The 22,784-nt window shown below is 41.8% G+C and overlaps 1 protein-coding gene and 1 long non-coding RNA gene across 2 annotated transcripts; both read left to right on the top strand.

Moving 5' to 3' along the window:
• Positions 1-144: 144 nt before the first annotated feature.
• On the top strand, positions 145-13,341 carry LOC138815924 (uncharacterized). Its single transcript, XR_011368526.1, has 3 exons — positions 145-508; positions 3,278-3,363; positions 12,447-13,341. It is a non-coding gene; the product is annotated as an uncharacterized lncRNA (long non-coding RNA).
• Positions 13,342-18,435: 5,094 nt separating this feature from the next.
• Positions 18,436-22,478, top strand: LOC138817470 (small ribosomal subunit protein eS6). The gene is made up of 6 exons (XM_070007878.1): positions 18,436-18,530; positions 19,010-19,141; positions 19,680-19,890; positions 20,062-20,208; positions 22,076-22,233; positions 22,345-22,478. The coding sequence occupies exons 1-6, from the start codon at positions 18,525-18,527 to the stop codon at positions 22,438-22,440; spliced, it is 750 nt and encodes a 249-aa protein (XP_069863979.1). The 5' UTR covers positions 18,436-18,524; the 3' UTR covers positions 22,441-22,478.
• Positions 22,479-22,784: the final 306 nt, after the last annotated feature.

Below are 22,784 nucleotides of genomic sequence, written 5' to 3'. Positions count from 1 at the left end.
GAGAAGGGGTGTGGGAGTGGGGGGGGTCTGCTGGAGGGGGGCGGGGCTCCTGGGCCGGTCCAGCCCACCGCGCGCGTCCGCGCTCAGACCCGCAGGCGCCCGGGGCTGTGTGAAGAGCTGCAGCGCCCGGCCTGGAAGCCTCACAGAAACCCACCGGGTCCTTTGGGCTCCGGGGGAATCCGCACCGCTGTGGATGACTGATGACGCGGGAAGTGCCCTCGGTCCCCCCGCAGCCGGGGGGGAGCCTGCTTACAAGACCCGCTGTCTCGCCGGAGCGGAGGCCTGGCGACCCTCTCCCGGGTAAAGCCCTGGTGCCTAGCTGAGGGCCTCAATCATACAGCCACCGGAGGAGGGAGCGTGGTAGGCACGCCTCGGTCACCCAAGAGATGGACGCTGACAAAAGCAACAGGACGCGCCTGCTCCCCTTGAAGAACATCAGTGCGTCAGTCAGTGTTCCCAGCCCCGACCCGGAGGTGGACTCTGTGAGAACCGCCCCCCGACCCCCCCAGTAAGAAAAGTAGCAGGGCTAGAAAACAAATCCTGGCAGGGTGACCTAAACTCTGTTCCCAACAGCTTTGCTATGTAGCCCAAGCTAGCCTTGATCCTTCCAGGTGCTGGGATTACAGCAGTACACCACCTCGCCTGGACACATCCAATTCTAAGGGCAGGAAACACCATTTTATGTGCCAGTGATTCTCAAAGTATGATTCACTCTTTCAAATAGTGAATAAGGTCAAAACTCCTTTCCTGTTAACATTGTCTACTTACTATTTACTTACTCCTTTCCCTGGAGGCTTCTGCATGATGTGTGACATGACACCCATCACCTATGTTTGTGATTCTTATTTTGGGGGGGGGGGTCCAGTCGTGGGGCCTGAACTCTGGGCCTGGGCGCTGTCCCTCAGCTCTTCAGCTCAAGGCTAGCGCTCTACCACTTGAGCCACACTTCCGGCTTTTTTTTCTGCTTATGTGGTGCTGGGGAATCGAACCCAGGGCATCATGCATGCAAGGCAAGCGCTCTACCACAGAGCCACCTTCCCAGCCCCTGTTTGTGATTCTTGATGTTAAAGTCACAACTTAAATATCTAGTATGATAGAAATTTAGTATGATACACAAGTTATTTAGGGTCCTCAATAAAATTAAAGAGTAGAAAATAGAATCCAAGAGTGGTAGCACATACTGACAATACTAGCATGCAGGAGGTACTTAGTAAGATTTGAGTTTGGGGCTAGCCTAGGCTAAATAACAAGACTGTGTCACAAAGTATCTTTTTTTAAGTGTAAGGGGAGACATCAGGCCAAGCAGATTGGGAGCCAATGTTAAAAAGAAAACTAAGTGCAACGCTGGGGGATCTCATCACTAGCTACTCAGGGGGCTGAGATCTAGGGATTGTGGTTCAAAGCCAGCCCTGGCAGGAATGGCCTTGAGACTCTTATTTCCAATTACCCACCACAAAACCAGAAGTGGAGCTGTGGCTCAAAGTGTTAGAGCGCTATCCTTGAGCAAAAAGAGCTCAGGGACAGTGCCCAGGCCCTGAATTCAAGCCCCATGACTGCCACCACCACCACCACCACCAAAAACTATCCCCCATTCAACTCTTTGTAATATGTTTCATCATGCAGAATTTTAAAATATCGTCTGATTTAAACATATACTTGTTATATCACTCTTGTGTATATACAGAAAGAAAAACATAAGCAAAAAATGTATTTATTGAATTCCCATGAATTCTGTTCTTTTTTTTTTTTTTAACTTTTTCTTTTTTTTTCTTTTTTTTTCTTTTGCCAATCCTGGGGCTTGAACTCAGGGCCTGACCACTGTCCCTGAGCTTCTTTTTACTCAAGGCTAGCACTCTACCCTTGAGCCACAACACCACTTCTGGCTTTTTCTGTTTATGTGGTCTGAGGAATCGAACCCAGGACTTTGTACATGCTAAGCAAGCACTCTACTGCTAAGCCACATTTCCAGCCCTCCCATGAATTCTTCATATTCACATTTGGGTTCTGTATACTTGAGAAACACTTCCAGCTTGTGGCTGTTGATAGCCGTGTTCCACACATATATCTTCTATGTCCTAGTTACTATCGGCTGAAAAGTCAGAAGTTTCAAAATTGGCTCATATTTCTATTAAGAATATTCAATAATTCCAACAAATAAATGTGCTCTTTACCTGACTTATGTATACCTCTGTATAGCACCTTTATAATAACAATAAGAAATATTCCAATATTACTTGCTTGCAAGCTACTGACACAACTTTTGATCTTGTTGAGGGAAGCTTTTCAGGCAACATCATGCTTCCTTTTTTTACATTATTTGTTGAGAGGACCATGGAGATTATAGTAACAGATCCATCCCATCACGAATCAGTGAGTTTGTGCAGATGACACCGTGACATACCACCACCGAGGCCGGTGGGATCATAAACCATCACACAGTGTAAATGCATCAGGATTGTAGAGATGTGATATGAAACATTTTTAGCACCAATGACATGTGAATTTCACAAAAAGTAATGTGTCCTCTCATGCAGTCTTACTGAGGGAGCTATAGGTTTTCTTCATCTACCATAGGAACTTACTGTCGATAACAGTTCTACTTCAAAATCCAAGTCCTCCTCTCTTGGGAAGAGAGAGACCCTATCCAACTTCCTCCCTTTATATTCATGGAACTAGAAATCCAACCAATATGAGTTGATTAACAAAGGAAATGACATGAAGGTTGTATTAATTTCACATATGCATGGGGAATCATAAGAACATGAAATCCAAAGCAATGGCTAAAAACATGATGCTTTTATAATTTTTAGACAAATCACTTTGTGAGGGAATGACAAGACATCTGTATCTTTGGAGTAGGTAGCAAGTTCTAGGGATGTTAATAAGAAATATACAGTGTAGAGGGATGTAGAAGACAGTAGAAAATAAGGGTTGAAGTATTTCTTCAAGTTCACTGAAGCCAAATTATGAGTCTCTAATGATCACAGCTATTTTCTAGCCCTGGTATAGAAAAGACACACACCCCTCCCCAAAGTCTTATTGATTTTTTCTTTTTTTGTGTGTGTGTGTGGCAGTTCTGGGATGCAAATCCAGGGGATGGAGTGTGTTATGCAAGTGTTCTGCCACCCCAAAAGAATTTTTACAGTTTGCTGCATGTAGGGAAAGACCAGGCAAATGATCATTTCAGAAGTGATTTCAGCTCAAAATAGTCAATATACCAATTCAACATATCTTGCCTTAATTCCTTTACTGCTTAATTTCTTTCTCATTACTACAGAGATCATGTCCAGCCATCAGGCTATGGGCAGGTGGCAGAAGATGAAAGGTTCCTCCAAGACAGCAGTGTTGGGCTTCTTATGACAGGTAAAAAATTCTAATATTAATACTTTCAGTAATTAATAATTTAACATCAGAGCTTAACATTCAGAAATTGATTTTGAAATTGATTTATATTAATGTTATATTCATAGGAGGCCTTAGGAACTTTCTTATTCCATAAAGCTTGTGGGTGGGGAGAGTAGAGGCATGGCAAGGGAGCAAAGCCCACATGTATTCTAATATAGAATTTGCTTTTGGTGCCTTTGGTCTAAATATTAATCACTGATACAGACCCATGATAGAGCAAGTTTTGAGAACAGCCCTCACAAGGAAGTCCGAATACCCATATCTCCTCTTATTATAACAATATTTACTTACTCTATTATCTGATAATAACTATCCAGCTCAGCTGGTTCCACAAGTGGAAATGATCAAGTCATAAAGTCATCTTTGAAAAAAATGTCAGGCACTTGAGTACATGAGGCAAGAAGTGACTGATCAAGAGTGAAATTTGGCTGGGATTTTCTGCAGTTGTTTTCTTTAAGGCCCACTGTTTAGACCACTGATTCTTATGAGCAGACTGGCAGCATTGATGTCACTGGGCACTTTACAGAAATGCAAACTGGTCCTCACCCTAGACCTACTGCAGGAAAGTGGAGTGGAATGTTGTTATCTGGTTTAACAAGCCTTTGGATGATTCTGCTCTTGCTCAAGTTTGAGGAACACTCTGCGAAGGCTCCTTCACAAACAGGTATTTGCCAGTTAAACACTGCATCCTCAATAAGGTGCCACCATTCACTGGGTCAGGGGCCTAATCCTCGTTTGCTCACAGGCTCTTAGTAGCCACTTTTCTGCCATTGCCTTCTAGACAAGCCTTCTTCCTTTCTTTAACCAGTACTGGAAAATCACAGAGTTAGGACGGGGTTTATAATAAATGTAAGTGGATTCTAATTAGAAGCCTGATATTTTGCCTATGCATGAAGGAAATGGAATTAGTTACGTTTTGCCTGCTGCTCTGTACAGATAAGGCAGTTTTATTAACCGTACCTTGAAAAATGTAACAAGCAAAATTTTTTGAGACAGAGTTTCACTATATAGCCTGAGTTGGCCTCAAACTGTGACCTTGTTGCCTCAGTTTCCCCAATTCTGAGTTTATCAGTTTGCTCCACCTCACCTGGCATTAACAAGCATTTTTTAAATAGTTCATTTTCAACATAGTATTGGTGAGTACCACTGCTGCATTTGTTTACCCTTTGTCCCTCCATTTCTGTGCCTTCCCTTACACTCCCAAAGACATATAAATGAACAAGCAAAAAGGAAACAAAAATAGCAACAACAACAAAAAAAACCCTCTTATTTCCATTTACCAAGCATTTTTTTTGAGCATCTGCTTTGTGCAAGTCTCAATTTAAAATTCTTGGTTTCCTGGTCTTAAGTCAAGTTGAGACACTCAAACTATTTATTAGTATTATTATCTTAATAATGGCTAAAATGGAAGTACAGACACTCAATGTGGGAGCAGGAGTGGTGTAGCAGAATTGTATGGTAGTTATGTCTTCAGTTTTTAGGCCCTCCATAATTACTTCCACAGTGGCTGTAGTAATTTCTGTCCCTACCATTTTAGAGTGGAGGAGGGATGGTATCTCAATGGTGCTTTGATTTAAATTTCCTTTATTGCTAAGGATGTTGAACATTTCTTCATAAATTTGTTAGCCATTTGTGCTTTCTTTTAAAAATTGTTCGTTTGCCTATTTATCTATTGGATTATTTATTTTTTTAGTGCTTAGTTTTTAGAGCTCTTTATATTCTCTGAGTATTAAATCCTGTAACTGATGAATAACTGGCAAGGATTTTTTCACATCCTGTAGGTCTTCCCTTGATTCTGGTACTTGTTTCCTTGCCATACAGAAGCTTTTTATTTAATACAACCCAATTTTTTCAGTTCTTATTTTCTGTGCAACTGGGGTTCTTTTATGAAAAAGAAGTTACCTTTGCCTATATATCTAAGAGCTCTTTTTTAAAAAGTATTAATTCCATCTGTATTTTCAAGAGCTTTAGTTATGCTTTTACATACTAGTTTTAAAGTTTGTTAAGAGCTTTGAATCTTTTGGAAGTGATTTTTTTTTACAGAGTGGAAAAATGGGGATCTAGTTTGTCTTCTATATGCAGATACTGTTTTTCCAACACCATGTGTTAAAGAGACTATCTTTTCTCCAATGTAAATTTTAGGTTCTGTTTTGTTTTGATGTTGTTCTTTTTGCCAGTCCTGGAGCCTGATGAACTCAGGATCTGAGCACTGTCCCTGAGCTTGTTTTGCTAAAGGCTAGAACTTGAGACACAGCACCACTTCTGGCTTTTTCTGTTTATGTGGTACTGAGGAATCAAACCCGGGCTTCATGCATGCTAGGCAAGCACTCTACTATTAAGCCACATTCCCAGCCCCAAACATAAGTTTTGTCATCTTTGTCAAAGGACAATTTGTTAAATAAAAGATGAACAAGCATACAGGAGTAGTGAAAGACATAAAAACCAAGTGCAATGTACAGACCTTATTTTGACCCAAGATGAGGACATTAAAAATACTTTTTAGGACAATTATGGATTGTGAATATTGGCTATTTGATGAAATCAAGGAATTCTTATTGATTTGTTGATAGTATTACAGTTATGTTTTAAAAGGAGAGGCTTCCAAAAGCCACATACTGTGATTCTACTTTTGAAGCATTCTGGAGAAGATAAAACTATGGAAAAGAAAACAGATGCATACACTGGGGATGGAAGAGACGTTCACTGCAAATGGGGAATGTGGGGAAGTGGTAAATCTGTTCTTTATTGAGATTGTGATAACTACATGACTTTATGAGTTTCTAAAACCTCAGTACTATATTAAATAGTTAAATTTTAGTGCATATATACCATACCTCAATAAACCTGACCAAACCCAAATATAAACAAAAAAGAACTATACTTTAGAAACATAAACTGAAATACAGATGAAATATAGTATCTGAGATTTGGAATGAAATAAATGGGGGAGGGTATTGATTTCGGATATGGAGAAACTATGGCTCCAAATGGATGATTGTGACGGACCAGCTCGGCCGGAGCACTGGGACCGACGGGACAGGGATCTCAGGATAGGTGGGCAAAGGAGTCGGCGAAGTGACAAACAGACACAGACTCAAAAGAGTTGTATCTGAGTGTATCTTTATTGAGGAGAATTAACATTTTTATACAGTGTGTGATTGTGACATAGATTTTTTGTTTATTTAAGCACGTAATCAATTTTTTAAAGGCAAAGTATTGATGAATTACATGAAAATTAATGACTATCCCACCAACTGTTTAAGCTAAGTGGTGCGAAACAAGTCTAGCATATTGTTTAATAAAATACGTCATCTATTCAGCCTTTTTTATGTTTAATAATTAACAAACCTAAGACAGGGCTGTACTTACATTATACTCTTTTTAATTTTATCCAACTAATTTCATCTTTATAAGCTCCTGTATAAGGAAATGGTTCTTGGTTGGTTCAGGAAATATGTTACTAACTTTATATTTTGTGTGAAAACACCATCTATTCCCTATAATGTAAGTTGGACTAAACTTAATCATAACTGTTGGGAGAATCTTTCTTTTTCTTTTATAAGCAGAGGTCCTTTCTTTTTAGAACTCTCTGAGCTACTGGGATAACTCTTTCTAACTTAGTTTAGTTTATTGATTTTGTCTGTTAGACATATCTAGAAATTTTAAGTCTTTATATTTACTATTTATGAGCTGTAAAACCGCTTGTGAAGTTGTAGGAGTTTTTGGAGGCAACGTCACATCAGATGATAGATTGATTGGGGGATTGCCCACATTTAATCTTTGGCCTTAGTCTTTATTACTTTAGAGAAGCCATCTCTATTGGACTGGAAAAATACAACATGCTCTGTTCACGGATCAATGGAAAAATAGCCAAAATGAGAATAAAGACAACGAATGTACAGCCAAGAAGAATATAGTAAGAATAAAGGTAGAGGCTATAAAGGTGCAGCCAAGTGTATGGGAAGCCTTGAACCAACACCCCCTTCCTGGGGGCATGCTTCCTTGAAGCTCTTTGTCCAACACAATCTCCTCACGCAGACTCCGCAGAAGGTGGCGTGGCACCCATTGGTCACAGAAAGATGTCCACTCAGCTGGAAATACCAGGAACCACTGGAAATGAAGAAACTTAAGTGTTTGACCTTGTTTCTCTGGCCAGAGACTATTCATTGAACTTGCAGTCCCTTATTTTGTTGTCGAGGTCAAATCAGAAGCCATCTGTCCACCACAGGCAGCTTTATGGAAGTGCTCCGCCCACCTGCGCTGGCTTCTCTTTGCTGAACCCAGCTAAGGACTCCTTGCAGACACATCTTCATGGCTGCTTTGCCTGCTGTGATCTCTGCTCCTTTCCAAACGCTTGCTTCGGCAGCTTCCTCTCCATTGTGCCTCTCGGACTGGGTTCCCATGGTGGTTGGATACTGAGCTGCTTGTTAGAGGAGGAAACAAGAGTTGTACACAATGGCAGGCCTGAATTGGCCTGGAGGCAGGACAGACGCTCTCCCAGGTGGGACTTGTCAGGGCACAGGGCAGGCATCCTGCCACTGGGCCCTGGGTCACTGTGGTGAGCAGCAGTCACACTGGAACTTCTCTTTCTCAGAGAACAACGGGTTAATTCTGACCAGATTGTCTTTTTTAGGGAATCCAGTTCTCCACCAACTCCTGGGGGATGCCTGGGGCTTGAGTCTATGCCAGGCTCCACTCCTGTCCAGAACCTTTTATTCCAAAAGTTTCAACCAAGTGTACGTGGCGTGGCAGATGATTGTTGATATTAGGATCAGGGACAATACTCTGTACTTTGTAGATGCTTAAAATTGTGTCATGGGATGGATGCATGGCTCTTTTGGTAGAGCCCTAGCTAATAAGCAAAAGCGACAGACACTGTTTGCCTCCCTATCTCCATTGTGTGTGCATTGGTCATAAGGCTTGAACATAGGCCTGGGCACTGTCTCTGACTTTTTATGCTCAAGGCTGGTGATCTACCACTTGAGATCTACCACTTGAGCTATACCTCCACTTCTGGCTTTCTGGTGGTTAATTGGAAATAAGTCTCAGACTTCCTCTTCAGGCAGGCTTCAAATTGTGATCCTCATGTCTCAGTCTCCTGTATAGCTAGGATCACAAACATGAGCCATAGGCACCCAGTTCCATCATAAATGTGTTAAGAAGCAAAGGGCATATGAAGTTGTCCCCCAACATTCCAGGTAGCTGAGGACATAAGAAACTCAAGTTGGTGAGGGAGCATATATATGTTTCAGTTCTGGTTGAACTTGTGATTGTTACTTCTATGCTTCATTCCAGAGAGACTGGCATCCAGAGGTCATCCCCGACTGAGGAAGCCCTCAGTAAACAGTCCCTGGGAGAGGGCTTGCACATTCTCTAGGAAGGGCCCTGAAACCAAGGAGGCTTTGGTAAACAAGCAGACTATCAGCAACCTGGGTGGGTCCCAGTGGTTCAATGTCCTCAGACTCTCTGGAACCAGGAAGTTAGGAAGGTCAGGGACTGGTTGGTGCCACTGTCCCTGGCCCATACGGCCTTCTCAGGATGGGCTTTGAGAAAGTTGGCATCAGAACCTCAGAAACTGCCTGTCATATCTACTGGCAAGTTGTGTAGTGGCCTGTACACTTCAAGCTTCTTCAGTCTGCCTTCTCCAGGGCCAGTGAAAAACCAAGAAACACCCTGAGGAAGTAGAGCGGCACTGGAGAAAAATGTGAGGAAAGAGGCCAGATTTGGGTAAAATATCACTAAGAGGAATGTAACATTTGACAGAAAAGGAAGGTATGTAGATAGGACAGAAGCTTGAAGAAGGGCTATAGGATATTTCTTTGCATAGAAGATTGTGAGGCAAGTTTAAGCCTAAAGAAAATGATCTTGAATATAAACATTTACAGTATGAAAGAAAAAATAAGCAGTTAACAAAATTCAATCCTAAAGAATATGGGAGGGGATGGGGATTGTAAATTCATACTCTTTCATTTTGCATGGAAAGAAGGGATGGCATGTAATTAATCTGTTTTTCCTGGCATTCTCTCCATCTTCAGTAGACTGACCACTTGCCATCTTTCCCCAAACCCAACTACATTCAGATGGCTGCCATGGAACAGCCAGATCCTGGGGTTCTATTAATTGATCCAGGAACCAGTCTTGACCCAACCTGGCTAGGCAGCATGCCCTGCTGGGAATTTAGGATCAGGACTGAGCTTTTCCCATTCCTTCTGGTTGCCTAATGAAATAGAGATGTAAATTTGGTCACACTTATGGTTGGTTTTGCCAGATGGATGGGAGAAGTTTCAGAGGTGGTCCCCAATGACAGAGCTTAATAATGCACTCAAAGAGAGCTGTAGATAAGAGAACATCCAGATGGGACTGAATCCCTGGCTCCAGCTGTGCCTGGTGATTCAGCTCCATATAAAGGTGCCCAAGAACTTCAATAGTATAGGCATATTTTTGCTTAATGTAGTTTGAGTTCGGTTTTTGTCACTAAAATGTCCTAACTGTAGTCTATGCTAAGAAAGAGGGGAATGTGGAATGTATGTATATATAAATACCACGACATATTTGGAGGATGAGGGAAGATGAAGCAATTCACATTTCTAACATTATCTACTAGAAATTTGAGGCATGAGTATGAGACTGGAGCCTTGAAAACAGGAAAACACTGGAACCAGTGAAGTCATCTTTTTGTGTTAAATTATCCTTTTGTTGTTGTTGTTGTTAGTCATGGAACTTGAACTCAGGACCTGGGTACTACCCCTGAGTTCTTTTTGCTCAAGGATAGCACTCTACCACTTTTGAGCTCGACTTCTGGTTTTTGAGTGGTTAACTGGAGATAAGAGTCTCACTGGAACTTTTCTGCCTGGGCTGGCTTTGAACCATGATCCTCAGATCTCAGCCTTCTAAGTAGCTAGGATCATAGGCCATGAGCCACCAGCACCCAAGTTTATCTTTTTAACAGAGGCAAAAATCTGAAATGTAGTTTGTATGTTCAGGTAAGGACAGTCATTGCCAGGAAAGTTCCAGGCTAGCCACTAAGATTCAAAAAGCTTTAGCCTTATTAGCAATGCAGCTTGGGAGAAAACAATACAGCAGGAAGGAATTATTTTCATTCATAGTTTCAGTTCATTATAGCAGAGATTGCATGGTGAAACAGAGCAGATAGGCTTTCTTGGCTGGCTCCTTGGATTCATCCAGGGTCCCTGCCTATGGAATGGTATTGCCCACATTTAGGGCAAGTCCACCACTTAGTTAATCCTCTCTGGAAACAGCCTTGATGATGCACCCAGAAGTGGGCTATATTAATTTCCTAGGCTCTTTTCAATCCAACCACGTTGACAAGATTATCCATACCAAGATGTGAATCATACTTCCATATAATTATTGAAAAAAGAAAGAGCCTGGCGCTGTTGGCCCACGCCTGTAATCCTAGCTTCTCAGGAGGCTGAGATCTGAGGATCATGGTTCAAAGCCAGTCTGGGCAGGAAAGACCATGAGACTTTTATCTCCAATTAATCAAAGAAAAAGCCAGAAGTGGTACTGTAGTCCAAGTGGTAGAGTGCTAGCCTTGAGCAAAAGGACCTTAGGGACAGCACCTAGGCCCAGAGTTCAAAGCTCAGGACCAGAAGAAAAGAAAAGAAAAGGAAGGGAAGGGAAGGGGAAAGGGAAGGGAAGGGAAGGGTACAGTCATACACAGGAAAAAATACGGACTTATTATGCAGGGCTAATTTCCCTTATATAATGGATATTAACAATCCAATAGAAAAAGAACAGAAAACAGAATCAAAGGGAAGCTAGGAGGAGGGCACAGAATCAGAGGGAAACGGGGGAAAATACAACAGAGGGGCCCATCAGTTGCACTGGACATTGATGAAAATTAACTAAGCAACTCAAAGGCAGCGATGGGAAGGAGGGAAGGAGAAGGAAAACGAGAACAGCTAATATTAAGCAAGAGAAAAGAAACGTACATATCACACAATGCAGAAGAAATAGTTGTACTGTCAAAGCTTGTAGAATTCACAAACTTTCTAGACCAAGATAATGGCAGTTTGCCTTGTGAAGGTTAAAAATAACTTTAACTAAGTATCACTATCCTACAATACTGAGAAATTTATGTAATCATTTAATCTCAATAAAAATTATTATTAAAAGAAAGAAGCTCAGAGGCAGTGCCCGGGCCCTGAGTTCAAGTCCCAGGACTGGCCAAAAATGAGATTACATTTATACCCTCAGAGATTAGGAATTTGCATAGCTGCAGCTTTTATTTGTGAGAACAAATAACCAGAAATGGCCTGTCTATTGGAGGGGACCCAGTAAAGCAACAAGCAAGATCTTGATGTTTTAAAAGAGAAAGTTCTTCTTAATAGGTTGTAAATGGAAAAACTACAAGAAAAAGCATGACATATATATATATATATATATATATATATATATATATATATATATATATGATGACATTTATAAACAAGAAAGCAGAGTAGATTTATATCAACAGAAATCCTGAATATATAAACTAATAATACTAGATAACTGTACAGTATTAGAAGTAGAAACAAAACTCATAATTTTTAAAGTTTGAAGCATAGTTACAAAAAGAGGAAAGAATGAAAGGGGAAAGAATAGAAGTAATTAGTAAGACAATCTTTTCTTTTTCTTTGCACTAAAGGAGGGTGATTGCCTTTGGAAACTATGATAACCAGAAGAGGTTGTTGGGCCAGGATGAGGTTTTTGAAGATAGGAAATATTTCAGTACAGTTTTAGGCTGATGGAGAATGATCCAGACATTTAGATTATTTCCTCCCTCATGTTACGTTACTGTGTCTTTTAAATTCCTCTGGTATAACTGCCTCCTTGTTTCTTTTTCCATTAGATAAAACATTCTTAGCAAACAAAAACTATTACTTTTCATCTCTGTATTTCCTTCCCCTAGCCTGGTATTGACATGAGTTGCTCACTTGTGGAGTGACTTTGTTTAAGATTTGTCCCATGTTTGTCCACCATCTAAATTAATCCACAACCTCTCAATGCTAAGTTTCAACTTCTTTCTCCTCCAGCAAGGTAACCTGGGCTGGAGTCTTCAGGGGAAAAATGCCCAGCCACTGCAGAAGATGAGAGGAGAAAGGAAAATATTTCCCACAGATAGAGCAGCACAAGTACAGTCAGAGGAACTGGAGTAATGAAGATGATGGTGGTGATAATGATGATAGCTATCATCCATTGAGAATCTGTGATATCCCAAGAACTGCTTTGTTCATGGAGTCCTGACAAAAGGTCTATGAGGAAAGAATTAATTTCATTCAGAGACATAGAAACTAAATGCATGGAGAGAGAAACAAGTTGCTCTGATACAGTGACTTGATCTGGTGAATGGATAAAAAGAACAGACTCATCCTTGTATTTTTCCTGTCATCCATTGTAAGAAATCCAATTGTAATTCTTGTTTCCGGAAATCGTTTTCAGAAATAATGCCAAGTTTTCCTAGCTTCATTTCTTTTACTTCAAAAACACAGAATGGCATGTTTTAAAATTGTTAGTTTTCCCCTCCTTATAAATAGAAATTGTCCTTGAAATTTAGTTATGTTGGTATCTAAAATCATTTTTCCTTCCTGTTTCTTTAACTTGGGCTAGAAAGGAGACAGCTTACTGAAACACTGGAACTCATTTCCTCTTTTACTAATTCTCTTCCTTTCTCTATCACCACTTTTCTTTGAAGGATGTCCCCATTTCCCCCAAGCACTTGAAAAACTCATATGATTACCACTGAATACCCTCACTGATAATGTAATTAAAAGAATGAATTGGAAGCAATTTTCTGGTTGGTTTTAGGATTACTTTTAGAACTGCTAAATAAAATGTTCTGTTAGCCAGGAATCTCAGGGCTAACTCTGCCCTCAGCCTCTGTTATGGGCTGAATTATGTTCCCCCAAGAATTCACATGAAATTTTAACCCCCACTACCTCAGAATCTGACTGTACTTGGAGATAGAATCTTTAGAGTTAATTAAGTTAACAAGGGAGGTAGGGATATAGTAGTATGCATGGGTCCTGGATAGGTTCAGTCCTTAACAATACTACCAAAAAGGGGCTGGGAAGGTGGCTCAGTGGTAGAGCACTTGCCTTGCATGCATGAGGCCCTGGATTTGATTCCTCAGCACCACATAAGCAAAAAGAAAAAAAGCCGGCGCTGTGGCTCAAGTGGTAGAGTGCTAACCTTGAACTGAAGAGCTGAGGGACAGCGCCCAGGCCCAGAGTTCAGGCCCCACCACCGGACCCAAAAAAAACAAACCAAAAAAACCCCCAATATTACCAAAAACTAAACAACAAAAAAAGAAGGTAAAATAAAGTTACTAGCATGAGCTTTAATCCTGTACAACTAGTGTCTTTATGAAAAAAGAGATTAGGCCACAGATCATCAACAAAAAGACACAAGGAGAAAATAGACACCTACCTACAAGACAAGGAGAGAAGAGTCAGAACCAACCCTGATGGTATCTCCAATCTTGGACTTTGGATCTACAGAACTGTGAGAAAATAAATTTTGGGGCTGGGAAGGTGGCTCAGTGTTAGAGCGCTTGCCTTGCATGCATGAGGCCCTGGGTTCAATTCCTCAGCACCACATAAGAAAAAAGAAAAAAGCCGGAAGTGGTGCTGTGGCTCAAGTGGTAGAGCGCTAGCCTTGAGCTGAAGAGCTGATGGACAGCGCCCAGGCCCAGAGTTCAGGCCCCACGACCGGACCCCCCCCCAAAAAAAAACAAAACAAAAATTTTTGTTGTTTAGCCCGTGCAATCTGGTGTAGAGCCTGTGTGCTATCTCTGAGCTTCTTTGGCTCAAGGCTAGAGCACTGTAACACTTGAGCCACAGTACCACTTCCTGCTTTTTCTGTTTATGTCATACTGAGGAATGGAACCCAGGGCTTCATGCATGCTAGGCAAGCACTCTACCACTAAGACATTCCCAGCCCTATTTTTTTTTTTAATGGTCTTGAACTCAGGGTCTGGGTGTTGTACTCTACCACTTTGAGCCACAGGTCCACTTTTATCTTTCCTGGGGCAATCCTCAGATCTTAGCCTCCTAAATAGCTAAGATTACAGGCATGAGGCACCCACCGGTGCCCAATTACTTTTATGGCAGCCCTAACACAGGCCCTTAAGCTACCTCTTTCACTGTGTCAAGCACTATTTCTCCAAATCTGTTATAGGCTACAGCCTCCTGGCTGTCTCCATTCACACATCTCTCACAGCTCTCAGTGTGACTGCTCTTCCTTCAGTGTCCCCAGCTCAGTGAGGGTCCCCTCCTCACAAGCCAAAAATCCAGTCATCATTCTGGTTCTCACTTCTCCATTCCTACTTTGTATTGGAAAGCTTTATCCATTTCATCTCCTAAATCTTTGTTTCTTAGGGTTTTTTTAACTTTGAAAATTTCAGAACATCCACTTCCCTCCCCCCACAAAAAAAAAACCTAGAAAAGAATAAGAACATTTTTCACAAAATCTGCAATTTGTTATTTTCTCTTTCTCTCCACATCCATGGAATCTGCATCCCTGGATTCAGCTACCTCAGATATTAGGGGAAAAAAAAGATTACTGAACGTATATAACCTTCTTGTCATTATTTTCTGAACAATACAATAATCATTTACCTATCATTTACTCTGTGATAGGTATTAGGAGTAATGTAGAGATGATTTGCAGTATATGGAAGATGTGTACAGACTATTAGGAGAATACTAATACTTGAGCGTCCACTGATTTTGGTATCTACAGGGCTGGTGGAACCAATCTTTTTTTCCCAGATACTAAGGGACAATTCTATATACTTTGTCCCTCCCTGAACCACCTGAAAGTAAATCATAAACAACATGCTATTTCACCTTTAAATTCTTGGTATGCATTTACTGACAATAAGGATATTCTACCTTGATAACCTGATACCTCAGTTAAAATCTTACATTTAAAAATTAACATTAATGCAATCTAATCTACCATACCTATTTTATTTTTTTTACCAGGCAGGGTGGTAATTCTAGCTACTCAGGAGGTAGAAACAGAAGAATTATGAGCCCAGGAAAAGTAGTGAGACCCTGTATCAAAAACAAAGTAAGAGCTAAAGGGCTGGGAAATGCTTTTCTAGCATGTTTGAGGCTCTGGGTTTAATCATCATTACCCAAAAAAAGGATCTTTAATTTATCCATATATCTGGGGTCTTATCAAAGTTTGTACCTTGCACTGATTAAGTACGTGCTTTTTGTTTGTTTGGTCATGAGACTTGAACTCTGGGCCTGGGCACTGTCTCTCAACTCTTCAGCTCAAGGTTAGTGCTCTACCACCTGAGCCACAGCACCACTTCCTGTTTTCTGAGTGGTTTATTGGAGATAATGAGTCTCACAGACTTTCCTTTCTCAGGCTGGCTTTGAACTGTGATCCTCAGATCTCAGCCTCCTGAGAATCTAGCATTACAGGCATGAGCCACCAGTGCCTGGCCTTAAGTACTTATTTTGGGGTTCTTTTAGAACTGTCTCCAACAGGGCTGGGAAGATGGCTCAGTGGTAGAGTGCTTGCCTTGCATGCCTGAGGCCCTGGGTTCAATTCCTCAGCACCACATAAGCAGAAAAAAAAGCTGGAAGTGGCACTGTGACTCAAGTGGTAGAGTGCTAGCCTTGAGCTGAAGAGCTGAGGGATAGCACCCAGGCCCAGAGTTCAGGCCCACGACTGGACCCCCCCCCCCCAATTTTTTTTTTTAAATAGAGACTATGTCTCAAAAAACAGAACAAACCGTTTTTTTAAATAGACTGTCTCAAAAAAACAGAACAACGAGTTGGGTGCTGGTGGCTCATGCCTGTAATCCTAGTTACCTAGGAGGCTGAGATCTGAGGATCCCAGTTCAAAGCCAGCCTGGGCAGGGAAAGCTGTGAAACTCTTGTCTCCAATAAACCACCAGAAAACCAGAAGTGGCGCTGTGGCTCAAGTGGTAGAACATTAGCCTTGAGCTGAAGAGCTGAGGGACAGTGCCCAGAGTTCAACCCCCATGACCGCATGAAAAAAACAAACAAAAACAGAACAAAGAGAAGAAAAAAAAAAAAAAAAGAAATACAGGCTGGCTTTGAACTGGGATCCTCAAATCTCAGCCTCCTGAGTAGCTAGGATTACAGGCGTGAGCCACTGGCACCCAGCTGAGAAGAAACCATTTGACTTTGAATGTGAAGTAGGCTTCAACTCAAAACTATAGTAGTGATGCAGACGATGCTATGTAATACTCTAGGGAAATAAAAGAGGTATGGATTTTTTGTGATTTTGTTTTTTTTCCTGATGGAGATCAAACCTAAGGCTTTGTGCTTACTAGGTAAGAACTCTAAGCTGTATCTTGTTTCATTATTTAGTCCAGGATATATTTGAACTATGACCATTCTTCCTCCAACCTTCCAAGTATTGGGATTATAGACATTACAGATCTGTGCCATTTCAGCCTAGCCAATATATTTTTTTTTCTTGAAGAAAAACTATGGAGTAAAAATGTAATAGATAACAAATGTTACTTCTTTCAAGATATGGATTAAAAGTATAGGCTTCAGAGTTAGATGTTGAGTTCCTAGGCTGATTTCCCCAGAAATGTTTTGAAGACTAATGAAAATGCACTGAACTGTTTTTGTTTTTTGTTTAACACATTTTTCTTAACTATGAGAACTGCATCCTTGCTGTTTGAAGATTTGCTTCATTTATTCTCCCTCTGCTGGCTGATTTTGAACTACCACATTCTAATAGACTAGTTAACGTACCTGAGCTGAAACTGAAATCATTTAACAAATATTTACTAAGCATTTTTTTCATTATGTACTATGCATTGTTGAATCTTAGGTATACTAGAATGGGGCAAACACAGGAACCCTGACCACATTTATCATCTTGTACAGGGATATAAATCACTTATATATCTTGAGCAGGTGCTATAAAGGAAAAATGCTATAGAAAAAGGGGAGAGGAATCCTAATTTACGTGGTGGGAGTAAGAAAGACTTCTTTAGAGGGACATTTAAATCGAAAGACCTACATGCCTTGAGCTAGTGACAATAGCTTTGAGGCTAGAAAGTTGCATAGTTGTGGTAGAGTTTAAATTTCATCTGCAGCCGAACAAACGAAGCACTTCCAGTTTCGCATTGTTTAAAAGATTGCCAGGAAGGTCAGGGGTCAGTGGTAGAAAGCATTGCTCAGTTAGCTTGCAGAACTTTATACCCCAATCTCCATTTCCCCCTGCCCTTCCACCCCCTCCCCAGCCCCCGCCAAAAAAAAAAAATCACAGATGAAAGAGATAAAGTATTGACTTGAGAGGCATCTGGTGATTGTACTTAGGATAATCCTGTCTACTAGCTTGAGTGTCACGCACAGAGGATGTTATTTTGGAGAATAACACTGGGGGGAAAAAAGTGATATTTGCAAAGAAAATTTCAAAGCAAGCTTGGGCCGGTGAGCCAACACCGGCTCACGCCTGTAATCATAGCTACTCAGGAGGCTAAGATCTGAGGTTCAAAGCCAACCCGGGGGAGCAAAGTCTGAAAGACTCTTCTCTCCAATTAAAACAGACAGTAGAGCACTCTAGACCTGAGCAAACCTCAGGGCCAGCACCAATGCCCTGAGTTCAAGACCCAGTACTGGTTTAAAGAAAAAAAAAAAAGGAACAAAAGAAAAGAAAAAAATTCAGAGCAGTTGGAGAGGGCAAGGAAACAAAAGCACGACGGTTTCCCCAATTGCAGGGCAGGGCCGCGGCACAGGCCTGCTCCCGGAGAACCCACTCCAGTTCTGGCTTCCTCACCAGCTGCAAGGGCCGGGAGAACGAGCGGGGCTCCCACAGTGACAGACACGAAGGCCCGGAGCGTGGAAGACAGGCAGGCAGGGCAGGAGCGAAAACCTCACTACCCAGAGACGAGTCTACGAAGCTGATCCACCGGCGCCGCCCAAAGCTCAAGTCCGCGAACAACCTGCCCAGACGCAGAACAGCGTCAGGAGCCCCGCCTCTGAGGCGTTCACTTCCGCTGCCTCCAGTGCCTCCCAATCTCGCGAGAACTCGGAGCGCTATGTGACCTCGGGTAAGCGGAAGTCAGGCCTCTTTTCCGTGGCGCCTCCCGCGCGAGCAGCTGCTTCACCATGAAGGTACGCGGTGGTAGCGGCTGTCTGAATTGACTTAGGGAACTTGTGTCTGGCCTTAGCACTCTTACCGGGGTCCTGGTGCTCTGAAAACCCGGATCTGGGTAGGAAAAGGTCTGAGGCAGGATAAAGCTCTCTTTTTGGGGACCCGTCCTCCTGCGGGTGAGCGGATGGCGGACGATTCAGCTAGACCTCCGGTCGGCTTGGGAAGCGCCATGGTGGCGCCCTCATTGCCCATCCGGGGCGGACGTGGGTCTTGGGGCCTAGTGTGCGACAAGCCTGTGGTTCGGCTCTTAGACCAGTTACGTTCAGTTCCTGGCGTCCCTCTGGGGTCTGAGGCAAGCGTGCGTCCTGCTGCTAGTCGCCCATTATCGTGCTTGTAGTAAAATCACTTCACGTCTCTTGCAGTGGTATAACCGTTGTGTGTGGTTCTACAGTTTTCTGTGTGAGTGGCTTCTAAGCTATGTTTCCCTTTAAAACCTTAGCTGAATATCTCCTTCCCAGCCACTGGCTGTCAGAAACTCATTGAAGTGGACGATGAACGCAAACTCCGTACTTTCTATGAGAAGCGTATGGCCACAGAAGTTGCCGCTGACGCTCTGGGTGAAGAATGGAAGGTAAAAAAGTTGGCTCTCGAATTATGGCAGTCATAATGGGAGAAGACACGATTAGTTATTTGGAGTGAAGCTCAAATTTTGTGTTCTGTACTTGGGCCTTAGGTTACTTCCAAGTGTCAGTTGATGTAGTAGAAGCAGTCACTTAGTGGACTTGTCCATTGCATTAAGCTGGAAAATTAACATGAATTATAGTATTTGCTACATTTATCATGCCAATGCCAAATGGTCAGTTATCCTCCAAAGAATTAAGTGCAAGAGGTGTAATTTGTTTTTTGCTCATTAGTAAATTGGTATATACATTTTTGTCATAGGGCTTTCTCTTGGAAAACATGTTAGAAAAAATGTGAGTTGAAAGACATTTGCTAGATACCTGGCAGATTGGAAATGAAAACAATATTGGCAGTAGTGGTGCTGGAGTTTTAACTCTGCTTCATGCTCCAGTTGAGGCATGCCCTGAGTGTTCAAATTGGTTTTAGTGAACTGTATATTGTTTTAGAAGTGAGTCCGAATATTAATATGTCATTTTATATTCATGCAGGGTTATGTAGTCCGAATCAGTGGTGGGAATGACAAACAAGGTTTTCCCATGAAGCAAGGTGTTTTGACACATGGAAGAGTTCGCTTGCTACTGAGCAAGGGGCATTCCTGTTACAGACCAAGAAGAACTGGAGAGAGAAAACGCAAATCTGTTCGGGGTTGCATTGTGGATGCCAATCTGAGTGTTCTCAACTTGGTTATTGTAAAAAAAGGTGAGCCTTATCACAAAGTCCAATTTTCATATTGACTTGTCCCAGTAGCTTTCTTATTTATATAGTCTATGCATTAGCCAGTGAGCGTCCTTACTAGTTTTAACTGCAATTCAACATAAACCCATAATTATGAAATGTTGACCCCTAAAACATTTTGTCTTGTTTCCTAAGGAGAAAAGGATATTCCTGGACTGACAGATACCACTGTACCCCGCCGTCTGGGACCCAAACGGGCTAGCAGAATCCGCAAACTTTTCAATCTCTCTAAAGAAGATGATGTCCGCCAGTATGTTGTTCGAAAACCCTTGAACAAAGAAGGTAAGTGGAATTTTGAAATTTGGACTTGTGTAAACAGTGATTGGTCAGATTTTTGCATAAAAGCTAGAGAATGAGTTTAGGTAACTTACCAATTTTAAGCTCATTACCTCAGACTTCGGAATGCCAAGGAAGAAGAAAAATAAAGGTGTTTGTATTTTTACCTACACATTCTTTAAGGTTTTCATATCAAGGACATAATTAGTGCATTGGGGTGGCTAAAAAAGAAATAGAAGCAATGCTTTTTTTCTACTGCAATTTAAACTGGTTTTCTGTTGCCAGTAATAGTTTAGCAGAATGAAAGTGAGATGTTGCAAAACTGCAGTATCATAATGAAAGGGTAGGGTATAAAGTTTGGGTTTGGGGAAGAAGGGTTGGTGCCGGTCCTGGGACTTGAACTCAGGGCCTTGGACACTGTCCCTGAGCTGCTTTTTTAAATTGTTGTTCAAGGCTACAGCTCCACTTCTGGTTTTGCATAGTTTCCTATCTGGTCTGGCTTCAAATCAAGGTCCTCAGATCTCAGCCTCCTAGAGTTGCTAGGATTACAGGCATGGGCCACCAAATCCCAGCTGGAGGTTTTGGGGGTGTGTGTGTGGGGTGTGTGTGTGTGTGTGTGTGTGTGTGTGTGTGTGTGTGTGTGTGTGTGTGTGTGTGTGTGTGTGTGTGTGTGTGTGTGTGTGTGTGTGTGTGTGTGTGTACGTACGTGTACGTGTACCATACAGAGGGGTTACAATTACATGAGCAAGGTAATAAGTACATTTCTTACCAAGCATTGTTACTTCCTCCTTTGTTTCCCTTACTATCCCTTCCCATCTCCTGAGGTTTTGTAATTTTAAGGGCATATATTATGTTCATTATGCAACATGCTCCCCACCAGAGTGGGAAGGGTCCAAACCAGTGATGCATAGCAGTAAATTCTTTATAGAGAATAGGGTGCATTTTTTTTCTGACATGCCTGGAATGTGTGGGTTTTGTTGTCAGGCATTTTATCACATAAAATTGTTAGGTATGTTCTTTGGTCAAACCAAATATTTAGGTACCTATGTAGAACAAGTAGACAAAGTTCTAACTAAGATAAGTCTCGATCCTGTCCAGGCTGGGTACAAACTGCAGTCCTCAGATATTAATCCCCCAAGTAGCTAGGATTAGAGATGGAAGCCATTGGTAGTCAGCTTCAGTTTTATTTGCTCAAATTGGCAGAATCTGTCAGGAAAGAGATTCAAGCATAAATGATATCGAGTGTGCTCTACAATTTTGATAGCTCACACTTAAACATTCAGTGACACTGGAAAATAATGGCATTATGTTTTTGTTTTTGGGGGGACAGGGTCCGGTCATGGGGCTTGAACTCCGGGTTTGGGCGCTGTCCCTCAGCTCTTCAGTTCAAGGCTAGCGCCCTGCCACTTGAGCAACAGCACCACTTCCAGGTTTTGTTTTTCTTTTTTGCTTATATGGTGCTGAGGAATCGAACCCAGGGCCTCATGCATGCAAGGCAAGCGCTCTACCACTGAGCCATCTTCCCAGCCCCTGGCATTGTGTTTTTTTATCTGTAGCTTGAATTCACTGTTTCTTGCTTGAATTGAAACTGCTGCTGTACTCCTTAAGCAATACCTCCAAATCCTACATTTTGCTGGTTATTTGGAAATACAGTCTCCCTGATTTTTCTGCCCAAGCTAGCTTCAAACTCAGTCTTCAAGGTTTCAGACTCTTGAGTAGTTTACACTTACAGGATAACGCTGGCACATAGTAAACCCTTAGCAATAAATACTTAAGTGGTTTATGCATATTAGACAAGTGCTTTACAACTAGGCTATAACTGCATTCCAGTAAATATATTACTGAAACTTGATTGGGTCATGTTCATTTTTAGGTAAAAAACCCAGGACCAAAGCACCCAAGATTCAGCGTCTTGTTACTCCACGTGTCCTGCAACACAAACGCCGCCGTATTGCTCTGAAGAAACAACGTACTAAGAAAAACAAGGAGGAAGCTGCAGAATATGCTAAGCTTCTGGCTAAGAGAATGAAGGTAAATCTAAGATGATTGTGGGAGAGGGGGGGATGTAAAGCAGAACTGGCTTTGTTTGGATTTGTGCTTCTCATAGATAAGAACCATAACTGTGTGCCCTTTTGTTTTTAGGAAGCCAAAGAAAAACGGCAGGAACAGATTGCCAAGAGACGAAGGCTGTCCTCTCTGAGAGCTTCTACTTCTAAGTCTGAGTCCAGTCAAAAATAAGAGTCTATAAATAACAAATAAATAAGACCTTAATTGTCTCCTTTATTGGCTTTATTTAGTGGGATAAATGGGGGGGAAAGAGTCGTTTAGCAGACAAAGTATTAAAAAAAATCGGGATAGTGATAACGGGTCAAAGCCAGCCCGAGAGACTCATCTCCAATAAACCACCAGAAAACGAGAAGTGGTGCTGTGGCTCAAGCGGTAAAGCTGAAGGACAGCACCAAAGCCCACATTTCAAATTTTTATTGTGAAAATACAGAGGAGCTCCAATTACATGGGCAAGATAATGAGTACATTTCTTACTTCTTGTTGCCTCCTTTGTTTCTCCTTCCTATCGTCTCCCT

The sequence above is a fragment of the Dipodomys merriami genome, unplaced genomic scaffold, assembly GCF_024711535.1.
Source record: "Dipodomys merriami isolate MVZ:Mamm:240054 unplaced genomic scaffold, mDipMer1.0.p SCAF_11, whole genome shotgun sequence".
Classification (NCBI taxonomy): domain Eukaryota; kingdom Metazoa; phylum Chordata; class Mammalia; order Rodentia; family Heteromyidae; genus Dipodomys; species Dipodomys merriami.
The sequence above is the reverse complement of the archived record's forward strand: the minus strand, read 5'-3'. Positions and strand labels throughout refer to the sequence as shown.